Source organism: Boleophthalmus pectinirostris, unplaced genomic scaffold (genome assembly GCF_026225935.1).
Source record: "Boleophthalmus pectinirostris isolate CB_2022bp ecotype Guang Dong unplaced genomic scaffold, ASM2622593v1 HiC_scaffold_10, whole genome shotgun sequence".
Taxonomy (NCBI): Eukaryota; Metazoa; Chordata; class Actinopteri; order Gobiiformes; family Gobiidae; genus Boleophthalmus; species Boleophthalmus pectinirostris.
Genome location: NW_026570971.1, coordinates 35018637 through 35034856, shown reverse-complemented (window position 1 = coordinate 35034856; position 16220 = coordinate 35018637). Strand labels below are relative to the sequence as shown.

The window sequence follows — 16220 nt, the reverse complement described above, 5'->3', positions numbered from 1 at the left end:
ACTCTGACATAAACCCTTTAATGGTTTAAACTTAAATCAGGATCTTCTGCTGCCACTTCACCTGGAATGACTTTCTCTCTCTGCTTTGTGACATCTCCAACGGAAAAACAACAGAAATTTCATTGTCTTTGCAGCAAAAATCAGACTTAATCATATCCAAGAATGCGTTGAGGTAACGATCAGGCAGGGTCAAAATGTGAGAAAACTCCTGAGTTGGCTTTAATGTTAATCCAATTGTGATCCGGAGTGATTAAATCTGGAATAAAAGTGTGAGAGGTGACGATCCGGATCTGTGTGAGAGGAGAAAAACCAATAATCCAAGTTTAATTAAGACTTCAGCATAAACAGAGAGAGACACAGGTCAGGTCTGTGCAGAGAGGAGCAGAGGAACGACTCGTGGAAATGACAAATACATCGATTAGGGTTGTGTTATGGGGAGGTTAGGGTTGATAAGAAACGACTTCATACTCAGGTGTTTCATAATTTCAGAATGCTCCATGTTACAAAGCTAGGACAAAAAAAGACCGTCAGTATGTCTAGATTCTGATACTGAGTACAGTGGGCGTGTACACATGAGCTCCTGGTACACACAGTCTTACTCCATATAAAGGAAAAGTACATGGGCATAAACAAACATATACACAAACATATACACACTCAGGCCGAACCGTGAGTATTTCAGTGTCAGTTGTACATCATTTAATCTAAACATGAACTTGTATAGCCACTGGAAACTCACATATAAGAGCATAAGAGTGAGGCCCGTCTCGTATATTCCTGACTTTTTACAGGTTGAAGCAAGTCAAAACAATTAATCACAAAATCAATGATTGAAATAGTTATAGACTCATTTAGTAATCAATGAATTGTTTTGCATGTGCTGAGAGACTCAGAAACTGACACTGGAAATGTGTGAAAAATCAAACACCGGTTTTATTGTAAATCAACTGTACGTTTTAAGGGCATTTCTTTGATTTCATCTTGGTCAGATTTATTTATCCTTTTGCATTCTAAAGAACAAATCGATAAATCGAAAGAATAATAACCAGATAAACCTATTACCATTATAATCTTTAGTTGCAGCTCATAACCTGCATAAAGAAGTGGAGTAAGGAAGTGGGACGTCACCCACAGCGTTTGGCTCCAGTCAAATGAAGCTCATTGGGGCGGAGGTTACAGGAGCAAATCTGGAGCAGAGTCAGGAATAGAAATTGATTTACAGAGAAAACAGCTCAATAAAACACCATGTAGATCACGTAGAGCAGGTTCTATTTACAATACAATACAACAGAAACATTTTAAGACCAAACTGACGAGGTTCACTGGAGCAGTGACAGACAGGACACAATGTGAAGTGAACTGGAGCCACAGTCACTGGAGCCAGAAGAAAATTCCATGCTCACTTCCTATTTGGAATGCAGCAGCTAGAGGTGAATGCTTCAAGTCAAGGTGATCTGTAGCACATTATTTACATTTTATTTAAACATTTGTAAAATATTTTACTGTGAGTAAAATGTTTTACAAATGTTTTACGCACACACCCCCACACACACACACACACACACACACACACACACACCAGTGCACAGACACAATGGGGGTGAGTGGGGTTAAGTGCCTTGCCCAAGGACAGGATTCATCTATAAGATGGTACCACCAACCTGTGGGTCAGTGGATCTGATCGCTCAACCAATGACGTTTATGTGGAGAGTGGGATTGGAGCCACCGACCTTCAGATCAGCAGAGTCTGACATGAGCTACACACTCAGATCATATTGTTAGAACAAAAACTCCTGTGCTAAAGTCAGGTTTATCTAAATCAGGTTTAAAGGTTTAATCTGGATTTTCTTGAGTCTGTACTTTCTCCCACAGCCTCAGACCTCTGCCAAGGCACAACGCCTGGACTCAACCCAAAGCACTTAACCCACTTTATCTGTTTACCTCAAACACCAGGGTTTGGTTTTTCAGCACCATGGAGAGGCTATCGCGTGGGCTGGAATGTATAGCAGTATAGCATTAAAAGTATCTATCTCCATGGAGACGAGCAGGTGACTGAAGAAGCTATTCGGTATTCTGGTTCATGTATTATACAACACAAACATGTGTCATTGAATAAACGATAACAGCATCACGAGTCTCACAGATCCTCACAGATCCTCCTCCAGAAAAACTGCACAAGTGCAAGACGCAAAAATGAAAAAATAAATCAAATGTGTCCATCAGATTTGATGATTGTACTCTGTCATTAATCTGTACAAATGTCAAGTTTGAGGTGTGTGAATGTGAAGTGAATCACAGATAGACTCTTTCACTCTTAGTTTATTTAATCCTTTTTGCAGCCTGTTCAGTTTTCTTACACGATACACAATATTTTACAATATTTTACTTCAGCAAATATTGAAAAGAGATTTCCAAGTATTTGAGCAGAATGTGTCTTGTCCCAGTGTGAACAGCTCTTGAAGTCAAAATAAATCCACTGTTCTGTGGGAATATAATTACAAAACATTTATTATCCCATAATCAGGAAGTGTATGTTGGCATGCTGGTTGTTGTTAGCTTTACCATGATGGTAAAACACCACACAGTTTGTTAGAGCTGCGAAAAGTGCTGATAAACTCATCTTGATGAATAATTACAATGAATAGATAAGGTATAAATAACTCTGGACCAGAGAAACTGTTTGAGATGAAATACTTCAGTTTTTCACATTTTAAGACAAAATATCTGTTGCTTTAAAAAAAAAAGCTATTCCCTCCGTCCTGGTCAGACACTCTGATGGAGAAAAGCTCTGAGCCCCACACTCGTCTGATCTCACACACATAAAAACAGGCCACTTACTCCTGACCTGTTAATCCTGAATGGGGCCATGAGAGCAGCTTTGGTGCTCCGGCCCAGTGGCTGTCAGATTGGCAGCCTCACTTCTGTCACACTGTTAGGCGGCTTAATCTGTGGTTAGCACTCACGTTTCACACCAAGAAGGTTCGAGTTTGCCCAGGCCTTTCTGTGTGGAATTTGCACATTCTCTCTGTGTCTGGATGGGTTTCCTCCAGGTTCTGTGGTTTCTCAAACATGTACAACAGATCAAATCCTCCAAGACCAAGACCAAGACCAAGACCAGACTGGAGATGTTCCCTAAGTACTGCACTGTGGTGCTCACTGCTCCTGAGGAGATGTTCCACAGACACTGAAGAACGGGTCAAATACAGAGAACAATACTCCCTACAGGAACAACAAAGTGCATCTAAACCTCAACCTTCATTTTCTTAAAGACACCAATTAATGAATCAATTATTCAATCAATATAACTTTATTTATCCCAAACAGCTCATTTCATCCAATCCCACAGTCCTGACCGTCATCTGAACTGAACTCTTTCAGCTGGTTTAGATGAGCCTTTCTTGTCTCTTTATGCATCATAAATTCTTGTTGGAGAAGGAAGGAATGGACACAAAAACACCTCAAATCAGAGCCCAAAAATAATCGTCCAATCAGATTTGATTATTTCTGTAATGTAAGTGAAACAAAGGAGCTCATTGGTCCCCAGCATTTTGAATAAAATGATATTTCTCTCCTCTCACATGAACAGAGTTTAGTGTTTCACTCATTGTTTCTGCAGAAATGATGAAGTGATGTTTTTGTCATTTTTCGTTTTTACATCATATTTCTTCCTGTGTACTTTTATACTTCTTGCTTGTCAGTAAGAATATTTGAGTAGATCGTTAAAATACTCTGGCAGTAGTACTGGTGTTTTGCCTCGTTAAACAGACTCATTATTTCAGCCTGCTTTATCCGGACTCTGTGACACCACGTCTAACGAGGTTGAGGGTTTAATTCCCTTATCCGGATTTGAGCAGGTCTGAGTCCTGAGCCTGAGTCCGGACTGACTCTGGAGGAGATAAGACAATTACACAGATTTACACGAGTGCGCTGCAGCCGCACTGTGGAACATTCCAACGCCATGTCTCCATGGAGACAGGCACATAGTGGACACCAGAAAAGTGTTAGTGCAACTTCAAAATATTCAGTGGATGTTTAAAGGCCCCAGTCTGATTTGTAGTCAGTAGTTTGCAGTGGTGCACAGTTCGTCGTCACTCACCTCCTGCATTCACAACATGACTTATTCACCACACTGACTTTTTTCTCTGACAATGTATTTGATCTGAATGTGTCTTGCTCTGGTACAGATGTGTTGTATAAGCAGCTCTTCCACTTTAATTCCACTATGTTCAGTTTGCTGTTAGCATGCTAGTTATGAACTTTACTGTCACAGTAAATCTTCACTCGAGTTGTGAAAAGTGTTTATGAACTATAGAAATAAGTGAGGAAGAACTTTGAACCACTGCAAACTGTATGAAATGAACTAGTTCTGTTTAAGAATAAAAATCAGGCACAGCACCTTTAAAGGTTTGGAGTGCCAAAGGGCACGGAGAGAGACAAGAAGCCCGAGCCACCGCCAACACAATCCCCCAAAATCTCCCAAAATCTCCCTTTCTCTGTCTCTCTCTCTTCCTCCCTTACTTTCTCTCTCCCTCTGTCTCTCTCAGTCAGTATCCAGACCTCCAACTGTGCAGCAGATAGAGTCTTCACGGAGAAATTTTCACTTTCAAATTCTTATTATATATATAAGTTCCCTGATTGACTAAATTCTATTGTGCAATTATTTCTACTTATGTGTGTTATTTATCAAATAAATGTGCACATTATGACTTACAAGGGCATAGACTTGTTCTGTGTTTACAGTGTTCAGTTCAGTGTTCAGTCTGTAGTCATTGCACACATTTTTGTTTATAATAAAAGTGGTGATATTTATTTATTAACCTTTTAAATGATTTATTATTTTAACTTTCATGTTTGGTGTATTTGTTTTGTAAATAAAACAAATCGCACTGATAAATTCTGAATGACTGTTGATTCCCTGCAGGTGGGGCGGGTGGGGCGGGTGGGGTGGGTGGGGCGGGATGGTGGGGCATCACAAAGTATTTGTGCTTACAACTGCCCTGAATGAAGGAATGTTTAAAAAATACAGAGATCTCATTCTGGACTCGACAGGGAACATGTGACCTTCAGACCTTCATCCTTTTTTATGGCTCATTTTATAATATTAAAATCCATAATGAACAGTTTTCATTAGACAAACACTGGCAAAAATATCCAGGGAATGTCACGATTTTCAACTTGCCCACTGATCCTGACAAACACAGAGGACAAATGTCCCTGCACACACTGTGTTCTGTGTATCAAGTACATACTTCTATTAACTTTTTATTTTTTTATGAACTATGTTCTAATGTCCTTTCCTCATCACACACAGACCTGGACTTGTGTTTTGTTTCACACGTTTAACACACAAACGCTGCACATTTAGGCTGAGTTCTTCTCTCACACAGAAAACACTCTGTTCCACCTTGTGATGTCATGATATTGCAGGAAGTGCTCCACTGTGTTTTTAAACTCCACACACCTTCACTAGAATCATTTGGATCCTTTCAGCCCTGGAATTTTCCATCTCTACTGAACGAAACGTAACAAGGTTTTCACTTGAAAACTATCACTTCATGACATCACAAGGTGGAACAGAACATTCCAAACTTTGGAGACTTAAACGTGTGAATGAAACAAAACACAGCTCCAGGTCTGTTTGTGATGATTTAACCACATTGCTGACATGACTTAATATAGAAGCTCTAACCACAAACATGCAGCTGATGTGAAAGACGGCACTTCCTGTGCAGAAATGTTGAAAAACCAATGAAACCACTTCAAAATATTTTGTTCTTTATTGTTTTTTTGGTTTTTTGTTTTGCCAAAAGCTATTTACTAAAAAACAAAAATCAACACTGCCACTTTAAAAGACGATAAATGTGCAATATTTTTGTGATTTTCATTTGCTGTGAGAATTTTGTACAACAGGAACAGAAGAGCAGAGGTGCAGAGGTCAAGAGGCCAAGAGGTCAAAGGTCGTGCGGTTTAAGACGGCGACACTGAGGACACTTCTGTCTTTGAGGTGGACACTTCTGAACTGTCCTCCACCTCCTTCCCAAACAACTGCATAATACAACAACGAAACTGCAACACAAGAAGAGAAACAAAGCACGTTACATCAAGTGTTTGATTCAGAAACAACACAGGACAATGGGCATACAAACAGGAGTAGGAGTAGAAGTAGAAGTAGTGGTGGTAGTAATAGTGGTAGTAGTAGTTACAGCAAGAGTATTAGTAGTAATAATAATAGGCGCAGCAGTAGTAGTAGTAGTAGTAGCAGTAGTAGTAGTAGTAGCAGTAGTAGTAGTAGTAGCAGTAGTAGCAGTAGTAGTAGTAGTAGTAGTAGTAGTAGTAATATATAATTTATAATAATAATAATAATAATAATAATAATTTAGTAATAATAATAATAAGTTGGTGTTTTGGTTTCCACATGATTATCCAATCAGGAAGCAGAATGAGCCTCACATGACTCTCATTTGCGTTGCAATGCTGAAATCCCGTTGGTTTAAATCTGAAAGGACTGAATGGTCTCTACGTAAACCCCAGGACCTGCACCTCTCATGAGTCAGTGCTAGTGCAGCCTGTGCAGCTCAGAGAGGGAATTCTGGAGGTTGCGAGGTTCTTCACATGAGGCCTGAACATAAACTGAGAATGAGACAAACTTGTACTTGTGTGTCTCTATCTGCAGGTGAAGGCTCTGGGGACACAGGGTCAGTTGTGACTTTTTTTTTTTTTATTCAGTAAAAGCACAAGCTTTAATACCTGTAGTAGCAGCAGCAGTAATTGTTATAATTGTAGTAACTGTAATAGTAGTAGTAACAGTAGCAGTCGTAGTAGTGGTATTGCAAAGTCCCCTGTCTGTTCAAAAAGACATACAGTGCATTATTATATGATTGGACTGCAAAGTTAACAGCAGCAGTGTCAGTACTACTACTAGTAATTATAGCAGTAATAGTTGTTGCTTTACCTGTCTATTCATAAACACATTGATGTTGATGCAGTAGTAGTAGTAGTAGTAGTAGTAGTACCTGTCTGTTCATGAACACATATATGATGGGGTTGTAGTAGTAGTAGTAGTAGTAGTAGTAGTAGTAGTAGTAGTAGTAGTAGTAGTAGTAGTAGTAGTAGTAGTAGTAGTAGTAGTAGTAGTACCTGTCTGTTCATGAACACATATATGATGGGGTTGTAGTAGTAGTAGTAGTAGTAGTAGTAGTAGTAGTAGTAGTAGTAGTAGTACCTGTCTGTTCATGAACACATATATGATGGGGTTGTAGTAGTAGTAGTAGTAGTAGTAGTAGTAGTAGTAGTAGTAGTAGTAGTAGTACCTGTCTGTTCATGAACACATATATGATGGGGTTGTAGTAGTAGTAGTAGTTGTAGTTGTAGTAGTAGTAGTAGTAGTAGTAGTAGTAGTACCTGTCTGTTCATGAACACATATATGATGGGGTTGTATATAGTGGCGCTCTTGGCGAAGTACGCGGGCAGGGCGGCGGCGAGCGGGTGGAAGGAGTAACCCGGGTTTCCCGCGGCGAAGCAGGCGAACACGGCGTACGGGCCCCAGCACAGACAGAACGCCATGATCATCACTATCACCATACGAGACACCTCCTTCTCCGCCTTCTGGGTCGACTCTGACTCTTTCTGCTGCATGGCCACCTACAGGACCGGAGGGGAACAGCACGTGAGACAGGACAGGAAGGGTCGCAGAAGAAGTAAGAGTAACAACTGCTGGGTTTCACAATTATTAGATGTCTAGAGGACAACAGCAGAAAGGAGAAGTGAGTGAGTTAGCTGAAGATTTATTTATTCATTTTTTGGAATTTCTCTGTTAAAAAAATCAGATTAAACTCATGATTCACAGGTTGAATATAAATCCATTCTTTCATCCACTTTCTTCCACTTTATCCGGGCCAGGTTGCAGGGGCTGCAGTCTAAGCAGAGACTCACAGACTTCCCTTTCTGCACAAACTTTCGCCAGCACTTCCAGGGCGACCCTGAGGTGTTCCCAGGCCAGCCCAGAGACATAGTCCCTCCAGAGTGTCCTGGGTCTTCCGCAGAAGCTTCTCCCGGTGGGACATGAATACTTCCCGAGCTAGAATTCAGGAGGCATCAGAACAGCCACCTCAGCTGCTCCTCTCCATGTGGAGGAGCAGCGGCTCTACTCTGAGCTCCTCCCGTGTGACTGAGCTCCTCACCCTGTCTCTAAGGGAGCACCCAGCCACCCTGCGGAGGAAACTCATTTGGGCCACTTGTATCTGCGATGTCGTCCTTTCAGTCATTACTCAGAGCTCATGACATGGATGAGGGGAGGAATATAGATTGATGGCAAATCGAGAGCTTTGTCTTTTGGCTCAGCTCTTTGTTCATCACAACGTCAGTGTAAACGCTGCACCAAAAATCAGAGCGCAGTTTGGGTCAGAAACACAGAGATTCAGAATAGTATCCACTCTGTTAATGCTGTCAATCAAACCTGTGGATCAGGCTAGTGGGAGGGACTTTGGAGAAAGAAGGAGCCTGATTGGTCTGTCCTTAAAGTTCATATTTTGACCTATGAATAAAATAGTGAAATAAAAACCACAGGACCATGTAGAGAGAGTTAATATGAACATTTTAAGAACAAAATGAGGAGCCTGACAGCAGCAGGTACAGAGATGGGCGACAGTTTTTCAATAGAATGTGAACAGCAGAAAGAGTCGATGGAGCCGAATCACGTTCTTACCGAGTGAATGGCCCACCACACTGCGACGTAGCAGAGGATGATGATGGAGAGAGGAAGGAAGCAGCAGGTGATCATCAGAGTGACCATGTAGGACCAGACCCCAGGATCCTCACTCCCACTGAACACGTCCGGACCACACGAGGTCTTCAGACCATGAGGCCAGTACCTGATGAGGCCACAAGCAGTAGCAGTATTATTACTAGTATTAATAGTAGCAGTTGTGATAATAATGTAATAGTAGTACTAGTAGCAGTAGCATTAGTAGTAGCAGCAGTAGTAGTAGTAGTAGTAGTAATAGTAATAGTATTAGTACCTGCTCCATCCAAAAATGGGCGGGGCACACCAGAAGAAGGCCCAGGACCAGGAGAAGATGATTCCTCCTGAGGCCCATTTTGCATCAAACTTCACGTTTCCAAAAGGTTTGCACACGACCACCCAGCGCTCCCACGAGATGATGGCCAGAGACCAGAGCGCCGTGATGCCTGCAGGGGGCAGTAAAGAGCTCACTACAAGAGGATGTGTTCAAACAGGTTTGGTTCACATGACGTCAAAACATCTTCAAATGTCTATAATTCAAACAGCTGAGACAGACCAGAGTCTCAGGTGGAGTTTGTTGGAACTGTCAGAAGCAGATGTGTTCACCTGGTTTATGGTTCATATCTAAGAGTCTATCCTCATGAAACAAAAACTGGCACAAAGTTCAACTTCAGTTTGTACTGTTTCATAAAGTGGTGCAATTATTCAACCACAAAGAGGTGACTGTTGTCAGCTGAAAGAACTTAAAATATAAGAATAAGAATATTAATATAGAATGTTTGTGGAGCCAGTCCCAAACAAATAATGATCAGATAAACTAAAGATAAATAACATTTGATTTGTGGATCTCCCACAGAGTTATACAGGCCCCTGCCCTCCAGGTGGATAAGATGCAGATATTTATTTATATACTGTCAAAAGTATCAAAAATTACATATATAGAGATATAATCAATACTAAAACTAGTACTGAAATGAGATACTCATCTGAGCAGGTGTCAATACTACAAAAAAGCTCCACAAACTCTTGAGAATCTGTCCTCAGCTCCAGCTGAAGTGTTTACATGTGATAGGTGAAAACTGACCAATCACAGAGCAGCTCTGTGGTTTGAGCAGAAGCCAGCGCCGACCCAGCGCCGAACAAACCAAAACAAACACGGCGACATCCGCAGACGTACTTCAGCTAACTATAGCAGAAATATGAACTATTGAGTTTGTGACAAACGTGCAGAAGATAAGAGCTTTGTGATCAAGTGTTTGTTTGAACATTCTGATCACTGGTTCCCAGGTTCATGTGTAGAAGTCTATTGAGAAGACAACAGGCCCATGGAGCACTGTGGAACCTGCCTGAGAGATTACACACACACACACACACACACACACACACACATAAGGCCACATGGGAATAGAACAAGTATGATGATTTAATGCTGAAAATCCCATTGTCTTGTGTAAATACAGAGTATTTTGTATTATCAGAGCACGATGAGGACAGGAGTGAATACAGACCACAGACAGAGACAGTGTAGCCTTCAAAGATGCACATGGGGTGTCCGAGGATGAAGTAACCGAAGAACTGGTTACAGACGGAGATGGTGGAGGCGAAGATGGTCTCCCCCAGATCTGCGATGGCCAGATTCACCAGGATCCAGTTCAAAGGGTGACGCAGCTTTTTGAACTTTGCTGTGGCGACCAGGACCAAGCCGTTAGTGAAGACGGACGCCACCACCACGAACAGCATCCAGGCAGTAGAGAGGTTGTACACCCACCGGGGGGCGATGTGGTAGTTTGGCCCTTCAAAAGGATCTGAGGAGATCACAAAGTCAAAGTGTGTTTGGTTAGAGCTGGGATGTCTTTACAGATACTGATCTCTCATGAGTTTTGATATGATATTATATTATTATTATATTAATATTATTATTATTGTTGTTGTTTTATTACTGTTGTTTAATAGATAAATCGTTTTTCTAGATGAACTTTCCTGAACATAAACAGTTTTTGTTCTTTGCAGTCAAGACAAAAAATCTCATTTGTTTTCCATCTGCTCCACACAACAGGTTTGAATAAACATAATAAGTCTTCCAGACACTTTACACTTTCATCCATTCTTCATTCTCTCCACACTCAGTGGTGTTAAAACACTGATGTAGCCACAGCTGCCCTGGGACTGACTGAAGTGAAACTGTCAATCTGCCTGATAACACAACTATGTTTTTTCCCACTGTGGAACCTGGTCCCAGCAGTCTTCCATCCAAGTTTAGTTTAGTTTAGTTTAGTTTAGTCAAGTTTAGTTTAGTTTAGTTTAGTTTAGTTTAGTTCAGTTTGATCCCCGTTAGCGACTGGACTCTCAGAGGCTCGTGCACTCTGCTCTCGGCTCTGTTCAGCTTCTGAGCTCTGACCTGAGGCTTTGACCAAGAGCTCTGAGTGGCTGTAGAGCTCGCCATTAACAAGACCTGATCTTTGACATTGAGAAAAACATTTTGTTTTTAAATGTGATTATTTGCTGCACAGTTTTGGTTGTTTTGGTTTTTAAGGTTAGGATTAGGTTTAGGGTAAATATGGTGAAATCAGATGAAAAAGAACTTATCCACAGTGGATAAATGGACCTGTTTAAGAGAGAAAATTCAAGTATATTCAGATAAAACGTGATTGAAGTACAGGTCAAGGTAAATTCATACTTTGAGAGCTCGGTGGGTTTGCTTTGCCAAGAATGTTCCACAGTTTGGCATTAAACTTGTCTCCATGGAGCCACGTGGGCGATGCACCAGTTCAAGGTGTTTTAAACAATAAAAACAGGAAGTGAATAAAACAAGACGAGTATGTTTAATGTCACACTGTCGCACTGTGAGGAACAATATCTCCATGGAGACAAGCAGGTGACAAACCCACATCCAAAAGTTTTACTCAAGAAAAAAATATTTTTTGTGATGTGAAGTGTTTATAAATCCGAAGAACAGAAAGTGTGATCCTCTGTCGTGTCTCACCTCGGGTGTTGTTGGAGTTTGTGTAAGTGAAAATAGATCCTCGGGTCGTCTCGTCGTGGTACCGCCGGGCGCCGTACACCTGTTTCCCCCACTCCTCTGCCATCTTCTCCGGCTTGGTTCGCTTCGGGAGTCGGGGCCCGTGGTTGGCAGCTGGAGGTCTGACACTCACCCTTCACACTCCGACTTTTTATACCCCACACCTCGGGGCGCTCTGATCCGATTCAATAGCGACTTAATGCCGCGTAATCCCCGTTCCGTGTGGTAATTAAATCTAAGCGAATCAGGTCCACAAAATACTAGATTACTCTAATTTGCACGAAGTGGATTTCCGTTCGCTTACTTCACGCGCGCGGATGATAAAGGTGACACACTTGGAGCAGGACTCCAGCTCGCTGCGCGTAAGAGAGACGCGTAATTGGAGATGTACGCACAATCCTGAACTAAATAGGCTCTTCCAGCGGCCCTCCAACATTTATCTAGTGAGGAGCCAAAATAAACCTGCTTTTTTCACAGGGACTCGTGGATGGGGGCGTGGCCAATAATAACAAAACAAAATGTTTATAACTTTAAAGGGAATTTATTTGAACTAATAATCCTGTTTACTCTTTAGGCACATTTACATTATATTTTCAGAGTAAACATGGTGGTCGACTAAAAGCAGTTGTACTGTAAAATTGTTTTTCCTGGGGCCCAGTGTCAGATGGCCCGCGGGCCGGTTTTGGGCCCTGGACTGGTGGTCGGGGACCCCTGGACTGTACAACTAAATAATTATATGTTCAGTTAAAAAGTTCAAATGAATGTTAAAAGTGTGAGACCAAAACCACGTTTGAAGGTGCACTGTGTCTGTACTCACACAGAAACATTAAACCAACCCGATGACACTTTTCCAAGTTCAATGTGTTTCAAAATATTATTTGCAATGAAACACCTGAAAGTGAAAAAAAAAAAATCAAGATCAGTATGTTTAATGCCATAATGTGGAACATTCCAGGCAATGAAGAAGCATCTCTGGAGCCTCCAGCAAACCAGTGAACATTAACACATTTATTGTGACTCTGATTTGATTTAAAACATCGTCTGTGTGTTTGAGCTCGTGGGTCTAAACCTGTGTATCACTTTTTGATAAGTTGCCCTCCTCCTGTGGTGCTAATCTTTTCCCCGAACCGAAAGTTCACTCACACACTCACACTGATCCTAAACGGAGTTACGACGACGTTATTGGTCATTCATGGACTTTTTCAGGCTGGACTTTTCTAGGCGTACTATAAAATCAAACTCTTTAGGATTTTTCTCTGAGAGTAGCCTTCTCGTCATACTGGGTACAGTTTAATTCTTCAGAAGAGACAATAGTTCTCTGTACTGTTTTTAGGCATGGTTGTGCTTTAGCTATACTTGTATATACTTTTTCCCCCTTAACCCTTAAAATTCACTTAAAAATGAGGAATCTTTTCTTTTCTTCGCTGGTGGATAAAGGTTTCAGCACTGCGGTGTGGACAGCTCCTGCTGCAGCCTCATGACAAGCATTAAGGCGCTACAACGAAAAAAGGGAAACAAATAGAAATTCTTCTTTTACACCCTTGTAAAATATGATTTAAATATGTTTGTCTTGATTTAAAACTGAGTCTCTTTCAGTGTTGTTAACTTGAACATTTTTACTGTCATAATTCTTGCTTCATTCGTCCCACAGGTGAGTGCACAGAGGAGGAGAGGAGGAGAGAGGGAGAGGAGGAGAAGGATGTGAAGGCATTTACACTGCAACATGTCCCCCTGCTGGCAAAACAAAGAACTACTTCAAGCACTGTTTTTTGTTTTTAGTTGAGATAGGCAGACAGAGAAATACTTTATTGATCCTCAGAAGTCATTAAAAGTTTGCACAAAGTCCAACAACAGGACTACAACAGTGCAACAACTTCTTTTTCAAACATACTACACTGGATTTAATCATTGTAGTTGCGTTGCCTGGAATGTTCCTCTGTATGGCATTTTACTCTGGGATTTCTCCATGGAGATAAGCAGCTGATGCCACCAGACCAAGTTTTGGAATAAAAATAAAACTTAATAAAATAATAAAACGCCTGTAGGCTCCTTGTCTGAATGAGAGCTGAGTTTTTGTCTGGCAATGAAGCTCCACTGACACGTTCAACTGTCCATTTCACTAAGACCCTGTTTACACTGAAACGAATCTGTGTATCACCGTATCAGAAACTGTCTGCATCCACACACATTGTTTCTGTGTCTGCCTATTTTCTCTATCCACACAACTTTGAGCATATTTGTTTAAGTTTTACAGAAACAAAACTTAAAACCGCATGTCTAATTTGCATAAACTGAGCCCTAAAAACAGCTCGCTATTGTGCACTGATGTGGTTCAGCTTTTGTCGGACTAAAGGACACGACTCAGTGGAATATGAGTGTTCTTTCTGTGACAGAGGGTGTTCTGCTGATGGTGAGTCTGTCCTGTGTTGGAGATGATTTATGTGAAACTTTTCAGAGATTATACATCTGCAGATCGTACGCACAGACCGTATATATGAATGGACAGATATTCTAGCCTTTTAGTGTTTTTATTTCTTTTGTTGTGTTGTTGTGTTTTTAGGTTCTTTTTTCAGACCAAGAGTTTGTTTTCATACCTGACAGTTTCGACTGCTCACTAGCGTCTTCCTCAGAGTGGTCACGTGATGTTGCTGTGACATGTCCAGTCAGTTGATTTAAACAGGTTTTGGTTTTTTCCTACCAGTGGGGGCAGGACGACAGCGCCATCTGCAGTCTGACCTCCTCAGGACAGTATCCCAGGTGTGTGAGAGTCACTTTCATTCACATTTCACTTAAAGCAATTATCTCAAAAACTGAGAGTGAAATTAGATTTCTTCTTTAGGATTAGGCCCTGTCTTTCATTTGAGGCTCGGAAGAGGCTTGTAGAAGCCACATTTATGTCGGTGTTGGACTGTGGTGATGTGGTGTATATGAACGCTTCTGCTCAGAGTCTGTGAGCTCTGGACACAGTTTACCACAGAGCCCTGAGGTTTATCACTGGTCTCAGAGCTCACACATCAGTGTGTACTGTCTGCACGTGTGGGCTGGACTTCCCGAGCCACACGGAGGCTCAAACACTTGTACCTGTTGGTCTATAAATGTATTCTTGGTTTGCACCCGTCTTATTTGTGTAAGTATGTAGTTCAGAAAAGTTCTGGGGCCAACGACCTGTGATCACAGGATTTGTTTTTATTGTCAGTTCCCAGATTAAAATCTGAGTTTGGCAAGAAACTTTTCAGTTTTATGCTCCTTCGGCATGGAACTTTTTACAAAATGATTTGAAGTTAAAGGAGCTGGTCTCCTTAGACTCTTTTAAACAGATTTTAAAAAACGGAGATCTGGAATTCTCTGGGTGTAATTGTTTTTAAATATCTTTGAAATTGTTTTGATTGTTCTGTTTTACTGAATGTATTGTATGTATGTTTTTATACGTTTTGAAACTGTTTTCTTGGCCAGGACGCTCTTGAAAAAGAGAATTTTTATCTCAATGAGACTTTTTCCTGGTTAAATAAAGGTTAAATAAAATAAATAAATAAAAAGCCTCTCGTCCCGGTTTATCGTCCTGTGGGCATGTTTCTGTATTTTGATTGCCTCTTTAATCCAGCAGTGATGTTTGTTTTCCCCTGTCAGAGTGATGTTTGCTCCATCCCAGTCCAGAATGTGCTTCTCTCTTTTACAGTGGTCAGAAATGGCCGATTTGAGTTGTTCCTGCTTTGTGTTGTGTTTAAATCAGCTGACCAGACACGTCACAGAAACATCACATGACCACATGAAGAGCGCTCGTGAGCAGTCCAAACTGTCAGCTATGAAAACAAACCTATGGTCTAAAAAAAGAACTTAATAACATAAATTATCGGAAGACCAAATGAACCTCATCGGACTTTTAGCGTTTTGTCAGTGAATGACTTCGCGGCACACAGACCTACATCACAGTATCAGTGTTTTCAGGCATCCACACGGTGCCGGATCAGATCTGTACTTAGATGAAATCATGGGAGCTCTCAGCACCAGATCATTCCGTCTCTGGAGCCATTTTCAATCGGATTAGTGTGAACGGACACTGCATCCACAACAACTTGAATATGTACTAGTGTGGACGGGACCTAAAACACAGTCAGATCATTGTATTTACATAAAAAATCATCCATAGCTGTGACCTAGCAACTATGATACACTGGGCCTAAACCTGTGTCTTCTAATGTACACTAACTATTTGACAAACACAAGTATAAAAAAACACCTTTGGCTGAAATCATGTGAAATCATGTTTGCTTTGGTTTATTTTTGTTTTGTTCTTATTTTTGTTTTTGTTGTGTGATAAAATTCTCTGAGTGTGATGTCATCAGCATGTTTAGCTTTTCTTCACTAATTGCTTCTCAGTCGGTGTAAAACTATAATTTATAGTTACAAAAAGTATTATCCCATCAAATGAAGTCAAAATAGAGAATGTTTAAATCCTGTCAC

At 41.0% G+C, this 16220-nt stretch overlaps 1 protein-coding gene across 3 annotated transcripts in view; it reads right to left on the bottom strand.

The window, feature by feature from the left end:
• Positions 1-5817: 5817 nt before the first annotated feature.
• The window catches only part of LOC110159963 (red-sensitive opsin-like), a 44086-nt gene continuing 33683 nt past the window's right edge, over positions 5818-16220 (bottom strand). Inside the window, exons 1-6 of one of the 3 annotated variants that reach the window (XM_020924560.2) lie at positions 11724-13048; positions 10249-10545; positions 9018-9186; positions 8705-8870; positions 7402-7641; positions 5818-6066 (exon numbers count right to left, since the gene is read on the bottom strand). In XM_020924560.2, the coding sequence (XP_020780219.1) occupies positions 5968-6066; positions 7402-7641; positions 8705-8870; positions 9018-9186; positions 10249-10545; positions 11724-11826 (1074 nt within the window). In that variant the 5' untranslated portion in view covers positions 11827-13048 and the 3' untranslated portion in view covers positions 5818-5967. Of the gene's footprint in view, positions 6067-7401; positions 7642-8704; positions 8871-9017; positions 9187-10248; positions 10546-11723; positions 13049-16220 lie in introns of those variants that run through there. The other 2 variants (XM_055157069.1, XM_055157065.1) reach the window with 2 other exon arrangements.